Source organism: Chiloscyllium plagiosum, chromosome 12, assembly GCF_004010195.1.
Source record: "Chiloscyllium plagiosum isolate BGI_BamShark_2017 chromosome 12, ASM401019v2, whole genome shotgun sequence".
In the NCBI taxonomy this organism is placed as follows: Eukaryota; Metazoa; Chordata; class Chondrichthyes; order Orectolobiformes; family Hemiscylliidae; genus Chiloscyllium; species Chiloscyllium plagiosum.
The window spans coordinates 8,372,475-8,381,829 of record NC_057721.1 but is presented as its reverse complement, the minus strand read 5'-3'; the positions used below and the strand labels follow the sequence as shown (position 1 = coordinate 8,381,829).

The following is a 9,355-nucleotide window of genomic DNA, read 5'->3' as shown; positions in this document are numbered from 1 at the left end:
GCTGCATTTTGGGAAAGCAAATCTTAGCAGGACTTATACACTTAATGGTAAGGTCCTGGGGAGTGTTGCTGAACAATGAGACCTTGGAGTGCAGGTTCATAACTCCTTGAAAGTGGAGTCGCAGGTAGACAAGATAGTGAAAGCGGCATTTGGTATGCTGTCCTTTATTGGTCAGAGTATTGAATACAGGAATTGGGAGGTCATGTTGTGGCTATACAGGACATTGGTTAGGCCACTGTTGGAATATTGCGTGCAATTCTGGTCTCCTTCCTATTGGAACGATGTCATGAAACTTGAAAGGGTTCAGAAAAGATTTACAAGGATGTTGCCAGAGTTGGAAGATTTGAGCTATAGGGAGACGCTGAACAGGCTGGGGCTGTTTTCCCTGGACCGTTGGAGGCTGTGGGGGCGACCTTGTAGAGGTTTACAAAATTGAGGGGCATGGATAGGATAAATAGACAAAGTCTTTTCCCTGGGGTCGGGAAGTCCAGAACTAGATGGCATAGGTTTAGGGTGAGAGGGGAAAGATATAAAAGGACTAAAGGGGCAATCTTTTCACACAGAGGGTGGTACGGGTATGGAATGAGCTGCCAGAGGAAGTGGTGGAGGCTGGTACAATTGCAACATTTAAGAGGCATTTGGATGGGTATATGAATAGGAAGGGTTTGGAGGGATATGGGCCGAGTGCTGGCAGGTGGGACTAGATTGGGTTGGGATATCTGGTCAGCATGGATGGGTTGGACAGAAGGGTCTGTTTCCGTGCTGTACATCTCTAAGACTCTAACCAGCACAGTCAAAAAAATGGGATGAAGGTATTCCCTCATCAATAATTATATTATCATCTCATTAAATGGTGTGAGACGAATGTTGATATCAAGTTTTATCCACTCAATGTCAACATTCCAACTGCCACATCTAATGAGAATGCTACAATAATTATCCAGGTGAACTGGTCCCAACATAAATCATGCTCATAAGTGCTCATCAGCTGGCAGTGATGGTTAACTAACAATTTAACCAATGGTGGTATCTCTACCCAGAACGGTCTTGGCTTCAACCACATTTGCACATGTGATGTTCCATTGTGGCACGAAGGTCAGAACTCTGGATGGGGAACCCAGACTGATCATCATCTCCTTAGTCAGAACCGCCTTTCATTAACCGAAAGTATTAACATGTACAGGACAAAGATCAGTCATGATCTTACTCAATTCAAATGACTTAATGGCCTAGTCTTGATTCCCTGGTTATGGAGGAACTGTAGAGGAATTGTGACATTCCTATCACCAGATTCTTGACAGTGAGTACAAATAAGGGTGCTAATGATATGCAACAGATCAACTTACTGTGGAAGCTTCCATTGGATGCTGGATTTTCCGTATCTTTTTTATGCGCTTTACAATAAATTCTAAAGCAAAATCAAAGAACATAAAACAAAAGTCAGGGTGAAAGAAAACTGCAATAAGTAATAACCAAATAAATATTAACTCTCATAGCCATGATGAAGATTTATAACATAATCCTATTATTTGGAAACATGGATTATTAAAGATCTGTGAAGATGGTTTTTTTTTAATAAAAAAAGGGTCACAAACCTTTTTTTTAAAGCAGTGGGTCAAATAGCATTTTAAAGTTATCACTTGACTTAAGCTAAATGACTAGGTCAGTTACCTGGTGAGATAATAGCTGAAATTTTGACTAAGTTGAGCTTTGACAAACTCTAAGAAAGAAGCCAGAAGCAGGTTATGTTGAAAAGAAAAGTCTACATCAGTAGCAGCCTCAAAAGGAGTCAAGTTCAGAGGAAGGTCACCAAGTTAGTCTGTGTCCCTCAGCTAAAGATGAAAACGATCACATCCGGTGACCGTGATGAAAATCAGTGAAAGGAAATGCTCGTGACCTTTGTGTTTGAGTAAGAAATTGAAGAGTGAAGACAGAAGTGATACCTCACCACAATTGAGCATCTGTAACGGATATTTTTGGGAAACAAATATTTTCCTTTTTTTGTGGAATAAACTTGTATCATTTTGTTAGTTAAAAGTACACTAGCAGACTCATGTGAATATATCAGCGACAGTCGACTATTGCCACCAAATTGTAAACCAAGCTTCTCTCCGGAATCTGACTTGTTTCAGTATTATCATCATCTAAGGTTATAACACATCACAACAGCATTTACTCATGCCTGTTATCAAAATAGCTCTGATGGTGTAGAGTTGGGTCTCCAGCATACTTGATTTATAGTCAGTGATCACTTCCCAATCTCAGCCAGTTTTTCAGTGGAAGAGAGGTCTAATGCAGAAGTAAATCTTCTTCTCCTTAGTCAGAACTGTCTTTTGTTAACCAAAACTATTAACGTGTAGGGGACAAATTATCAGGTCAAAGATCAGTCATGATCTTACTCAATTGTGCAACAAGTTCAAATGCTTAATAGCCTAGTCTTGATTCTCCAATAAGAGGGGAACGATAAGCAAGAGGACATCATCACAAGCCTTCATTGCAGACTTCCTTTCAGCTAGTTGGAAATTATCACAGCGAAGAGTAAGCCATCTAGGATGGTGAAGAAAGAGATCAACTAGAGTTAAGTTTTCCAGGTCTTGTTCCCTGATCTTGTTGATGTGGCAGTAAAATATGATTGAGAGGATAGTGGTATGTTATTAGGTACTTGAAAGGTTTAGGTTGTGAAGTCTGGAGATGGGGACAATGGAAATTCCTAAAGCCTTGCAAGAGGCGTTGTGAAACAGGAAGATATACTTTATAATAGGAAAAATGATTAATGAATTGTACAAGATAGGATCAGTATAAATCCCCGATGAGTATTTTACAGACACAAATGTTTATATTTTAAGCCATTGCCACAGAAAAGTTAGGTTGGGATCAAGAAATGATGGAGGAAATTACAGCAATGACAAAACTTTGATCCAATATCTTGAAGAATGACAAATCTATTTCCCTTTTTGGGAACATTACTGACTGATAAACATCTAAATCAGTTCTAATCCTGGAAAAAGCTTGTGACTGCAATGGACCTTTGCAGAAACCTTCCATGTATTTGAGTTAATCCCTGTGTTTGAATGGTGAGGCTTAAGGGAAGTTAAGCATTCTTTCTATCAAACGGTGGTAAGTAAGAAACTGGTCATTAGTGACTTGTGTTAGAGTCACCAAAACACCAGTAGCAATGCTGAAGTGCTTACTGAAGGAGGGTGACCAATTTGGGAGGTACTCATGGGTTGTTGGATATGTGTTTTTTTAAAGTGGAGTCAATGAAACACTAGAACAATGGAACATAGGTAATTATACGTTCCATGGCTATAATTTGGGTTGATTTGGGACTAGCTCCTTCAAAGAAAAACAGTTCCTCAGATAATGAAGTAGTCAATACCTGCATGCAGCAAGAGCTGGACAAAGTTGATAAGTGACAAGGAAACTTCACCCCACACAAATGCAAAATAACAAACATCCCCAGCAAGAATTAACTGAACAACCTCCTCAGTCAGAAGTGCAATTGTGACAACACTCAACAGCACCTAGGAAAAAGGAGACCTTGACTGGAAACCGATTCTACCACCTTAAACATGCATTGCCACTAATTCTTGTAGCAGCAATCTGTACCATCAATAACATGGCAAGCAGCAACCTACCAAGGCTCCTTTAACAGTATCTTCCAAAGACTGGAATTCCATTACCTAGAGAGAGCGCTAATTTTTACATGGACATTCACTTCACCAGGTGAACCTCAGCATTACCTCGCTTGAACCTCCAGAATTGCTAATTCATCACACTGTTTATCCCATATCACTGACTGAACAAACATTGGGAAAACTTGAAGTGTTGTTTTTGCTCCTCACTCCAAACTCCATTCCCTAGCAACCAAATCCATTCCTCTCCCCAGCAACATTGAGAATTTTAACCAGTTTGACAACAGCACTGATGTCTTTTCTGATCCCAAGATGTGATTCCGATCTCATATTCAGATCCAAGCTGGCAATGGAGTAGGACTCCTCAGCTGGAGTTCTCTTTTGTGTTGTTTTTCCTTCTTTCTTCTCAGTGATGTCCCAAACTCCCAGCTTCAGCGTGGACTTGTACTCTTGGCTTCAACATGGATCCGGCATGGCAACCTCTCAACCTGGCATGGCTGTCTTGCACCCTGATGAGGTGGCCTCTCAGCCTGGTGTTGCTGTCTCCTGCCCTGATGAAGCGGTCTCTCGGCCTGGCTTGGCCTCAGTGTAGACTTTCAGCCATGAGATGGCTGTAGAACAGTCTCTTGGCCTTGAGGTGAAACATGGCCCGGTCTGGAGTCAACACCCTGCACAACTAGAGGTTACATGCTGGCATGGATTGGGTTGGAAGGAGTTATTCTGAATTTTTTACTACTTTAATTTTCTAATTTATTTTTATGATCTGTAATGCTGGACTTTTTAATTTCTTTATTTTTCTAATCTTTTTCCTTTAGAATTTGTATTTAAGAATCTGCACCTCGGTACCTCTGTACCTAAGATGGTGACATAAAGTGGCGTCTTGTAAACTTTTCACTGCTTTCAGGTGAGTACATGTGACAATGAAGCTAATTCTAACATCCAATCCATCACCAAGACTGTATTTCCACTTCCATAACATCATCCATATTTATTATCTCAATGCATTCCTAGCTGGTCTCCCACAGTCTATCATCCATAAAACTGAAATAATCTAAAACTTGTCTGCCCATATCTTAATGTGCTGAAAATGTGTTGCTGGAAAAGCGCAGCAGGTCAGGCAGCATCTAAGGAACAGGAGAATCGGCGTTTCGGGCATAAGCCCTTCTTCAGCCCTGAAGAAGGGCTTATGCCCGAAACGTCGATTCTCCTGTTCCTTGGATACTGCCTGACCTGCTGCGCTTTTCCAGCAACACATTTTCAGCTCTGATCTCCAGCATCTGCAGACCTCACTTTCTCCCCATATCTTAATGTGCAGCAAGTTATGTCCCTACATCCCAATAGTTTACTGATGGACAGTCGATCCTGTAAAACCAGACATTGATTTGAAAAGTCAAATCCTACTTTTCAAGTTTCTCATCGTCTTGTCCTTCCCTACTCTTTTAAATCTTCTTCAGCTCCACAATCCTCCAAGATACCCGTGACCACAAATTTTGGCTTTGTGATTAAACTACTGTAATTCTGTCACCATTAGTAGCCATGCCTTAAGTTACCTATTCCTCTAGCTTTGGAATACTCTCTGGAAACACAAGAATACAAGATTTAGGGAGGTGCCAACTAATCGCTCATTTCAGAAAAGAAAGTCCCTTGGTTGAGTTCAGGGTGAAACATTTTTGTTCTTTAGAAGGGGTGATTGAAGAAACACCTCAGGATTGTATTTCCTAAGCAAGTCTTGCTGACAGACTTCACAAGAGACAATTGTGCATAATTAGTGATGACCACACGTCACGACATCATAGCAACAAACTTCAAAATAGTCTGTACCCTTCTCTTTTGCCTTCAAGAAGAACTCAATGGCTAACATGATTATATTCAGTAAACTAAACTCTAGAGAAACGTGCTTTTAGAGTCATAGAGGTGTACAGCATGGAAATAGACCCTTCAGTCCAACCCCTCCATGCCAACCAGATATCCCAACCCAGTCTAGTCCTACCTGCCTGCACCCAGCCCATATCCCTCCAAACCCTTCCTATTCATATACCCATCCAAATGCCTCTTAAATATTGCAATTGTACCAGCCTCCACCACTTCCTCTGGCAGCTCATTCCATACCCGTACCACCCTCTGAGTGGAAAAAGTTGCCCCTTGGGTCTTTTATATCTTTCCCCTCTCACCCTAAACCTATGCCCTCTAGTTCTGGACTTCCCGACCCCAGGGAAAAGACTTTGTCTATTTGTCCTTTCCATGCCCCTCAATTTTATAAACCTCTATAAGGTCACCTCTCAGCCTCCGATGCTCCAGGGAAAATAGCCCCAGCCTGTTCAGCCTCTCCCTACAGCTCAAATCCTCCAACCCTGCATTAAGTGTATAAGTCCTGCTAAGATTTGCTTTCCCAAAATGCAGCATCTCACATTTATCCAAATTAAACTCCACCTGCCACTTCTCAGTCCATTGACCCATCTGGTCAAGATCCTGTTGTAATCTGAGGGAACCCTCTTCACTGTCCACTACACCTCAAATTTTGGTGTCATCTGCAAACTTACTAACTGTACCTCTTATGCTCGCATCCAAATAATTTATATAAATGACAAAAAGTACAGGAACCAGCACCGATCCTTGTGGCACTCCACTGGTCACAGTCCTCCAGCCTGAAAAACAACTTTCCATCACCACCACCCTCTGTCTTCTACCTTTGAGTCAGTTCTGTATCCAAATGGCTAGTCCTGTATTCCGTAAGATCTAACCTTGCTAATCAGTTTCCCATGGAGAACCTTGTCAAACGCCTTACTGAAGTCCATATAGGTCACATTTACTGCTCTGCCCTCATCAATTCTCTTCATTACTTCTTCAAAAAACTCAATCAAGTTGAGAGACATGATTTCCCCACACACAAAGCCATATTGACTATCCTTAATCAGTCCTTGCCTTTCCAAATACATGTACATCCTGTCCCTCAGGATTCCCTCCAACAACTTGCCCACCACTGATGTCAGGCTCACTAGTCTATACTTCCCTGGCTTTCCTTACCACCCTTCTTAAACAGTGGCACCACACTTGCCTCCAGTCTTCCGGCACCTCAGCTGTGACTATCGATGATACAAATCTCTCAGCAAGAGGCCCAGCAATCACTTCTCTCGCTTCCCACAGAGTTCTAGAGTACACCTGATCAGTTCCTGGGATTTATCTATCTTTACCTGTTTCAAGACATCCAGCACTTCCTCCTCTGTAATCTGGACATTTTGCAAGATGTCACCATCTATTTCCGTACAGTCTATATCTTCCATATCCTTTTCCACTGTTAATACTGATACTAAATGAGTATTTTGCATCTCCACCATTTTCTGCGGCTCCACACAAAGGCCGCCTTGCTGATCTTTGAGGGGCCCTATTCTCTCCCTAGTTACCCTTTTGTCCTTAATGTGTTTGTAAAAACCCTTTGGATTCACTGTAATTCTATTTGCAAAAGCTATCTCATGTCCCCTTTTTGCCCTACTGATTTCCCTCTTAAGTATACCCCTACTTCCTTTATACTCTTCTAAGGATTCACTCGATCTATCCTGTCTATACCTGACATATGCTTCCTTCTTTTTCTTAACCAAATCCTCAATTTCTTTAGTCATCCAGCATTCCTTATATCTACCAGCCTTCCCTTTCACCCTAACAGGAATACACTTTCTCTGGATTCTCGTTATTTCTGATGGCTTCCCATTTTCCAAGTCTACCTTTCTCCTGAAGAGAGACTGTGTGCCTGTGTCTGTGTGTGAATATATATTACTGACTGAGTATAGTCATTGCTTCTTTAGTGACTAACTTTTGTTTAGATAATAAACCTACTTTGTGTTTGTTAAGAAACATGGCTGATAAATCTTGTCACATGTAACTGCTCATTTTGATAACTGGAGAAAGTATTTTGATTTTATTCCACTGAGTCCAGAACAACGATACACTCCTCCAGCCTCAGTTATAACACTTTCCATTATTCTTTGCAATCTTGCAAATTAAATGTTGGCCTAGCCAGCGATGACACATCTCATGAATGAAGAAAGTTTTTTTTAAACAAGAAATATCTATACCTCGAGATTTGTTCCAATGTGAAGTTCACTATAAAGTGCGGTGGTTGAGGCGACTAACAGATGCATTTAAAGGAGTCTTGATAAACACCAAAAGGGATATTTTGATTGGTTTAGAGCATGTAAGTTATTTCTTCTTTAGTTTTTTGCCTGAAGGCAAGGCCAACCCATTGTATCATGATTTCCAACACAAGGAAAGGTGGCAGCTCCTGAATCCTCCCCAAATGGAACAATGACTGAACCTCATTTTTGCGAGCAATCTGACCTGCACCAACCCACCACTCAAGTAAAGCAATTGGCTCCCCTACTCTGGGCTGCTGTGGCAAGTCACCGTTTCACTGAAGGATCAACCTGAAAATAAAATGAATTACATCTCACCAATTTCTAGTGCAACTTCTGTTCAGCTAAAGAATGACAGCACCATTTTCAAATTTTATCAAAACGTATTCCAGAGTTACCTGTAAATACCCCTATCATTGTCTTCAATAACTGCTGCCTCATCACGTACAGCACATGGATAGTGATAAGATCTTCTACACATTCTCACTTCACAACCGACAGTTGCGCCTTTCTTCCTGCATAAAAAGCACTTCTGAAATAAGAACAGAAATCAAAAAGAAATTGGAGTTTGGATGTGTAAAATTCAAAGCGCAAGACAAAAGAATTTGTTTTTTTTGTATAAAGTGCAGGACACAGGTATCAGCCAATGCACAGACTATGCTAAATTGCCTTTTTCTGTTCTGTATATTCTAAGTCATCCATAATTTTTTTTGCAAATAGTTATTTTCTAAATCGACCTGTTCAGAGACATTGCTGGAGCACATGGCACTTGAAACCATGCCTCTTAGTCTTGAGGGAGGGATATTACCACTGCACCACCCGTCATGACTTCAGGTCATTCCAAAATGTTTTACAACCAATAAAGTATAAATAGCTGAAATGTAGGAAACACTGAAGCCAATTTATATATGACAAGAGCAAAGAGATAATAAATTTTTTTACAAAGTTGAATGAGTTGAATTTTTGAGCAGGCAAAGAACTTTGGACAAAGAGTTGTAAAATAATTGCAATCCTTTCTTCCTTCCTTCATGGTAGAGTACATGTGGGCCTCTCTTGTTGCTGTACTAAGGTCTGCTCCACTGTCAGGGACACAGTCTTTCTGAGGAAGACAATAAACCAAAACACTCTGTACTCAGGTGAATTCTGGATCAGTGGTGCTGGAAGAGCACAGCAATTCAGGCAGCATCCAACGAGCAGTGAAATCGACGTTTCGGGCAAAAGTCCTTCATCAGGAATAAAGGCAGAGAACCTGAAGCGTGGAGAGCCACTCTGTACTACATCCTCAGGAGAATTCATAATCTCAACAAACAGTATTTCAATTCCATCTCAAACATCAAAAACTGTAAGTACAACAAACTTTTATCCACCCACCTCCATAACCAGCGCTCCTCAAACATTCCAGAAGATTCCCCTGGCCTCGGAAACGCCATTAGCATTAGCCATGCGGCTAATACAGCTGCCACCCCCACGCTGATTGATGATGTCACTTCCACCCCCATCATGGCCACTCCCACAACCACTCCCACCCCTCACAATTCCTCATGCACCACACGTGACATCACTTCCGCCCCTCACATCATCGCTGATGCCACA

The 9,355-nt window shown here is 41.3% G+C and overlaps 1 protein-coding gene across 3 annotated transcripts in view; it reads right to left on the bottom strand.

The window, feature by feature from the left end:
• phf11 (PHD finger protein 11) overlaps nucleotides 1–9,355 on the bottom strand; it is a 70,125-nt gene that overhangs the window by 50,699 nt on the left and 10,071 nt on the right. For all 3 annotated transcript variants that reach the window (XR_006313120.1, XM_043700418.1, XM_043700419.1), the window contains exons 3-4: nucleotides 8,161–8,294; nucleotides 1,347–1,408 (exon numbers count right to left, since the gene is read on the bottom strand). Coding sequence is in view for 2 of the 3 variants with exons in the window: in XM_043700418.1 (XP_043556353.1) it covers nucleotides 1,347–1,408; nucleotides 8,161–8,294 (196 nt within the window). In the remaining variant the exon portion in view is untranslated. The remainder of the gene's footprint in view (nucleotides 1–1,346; nucleotides 1,409–8,160; nucleotides 8,295–9,355) is intronic.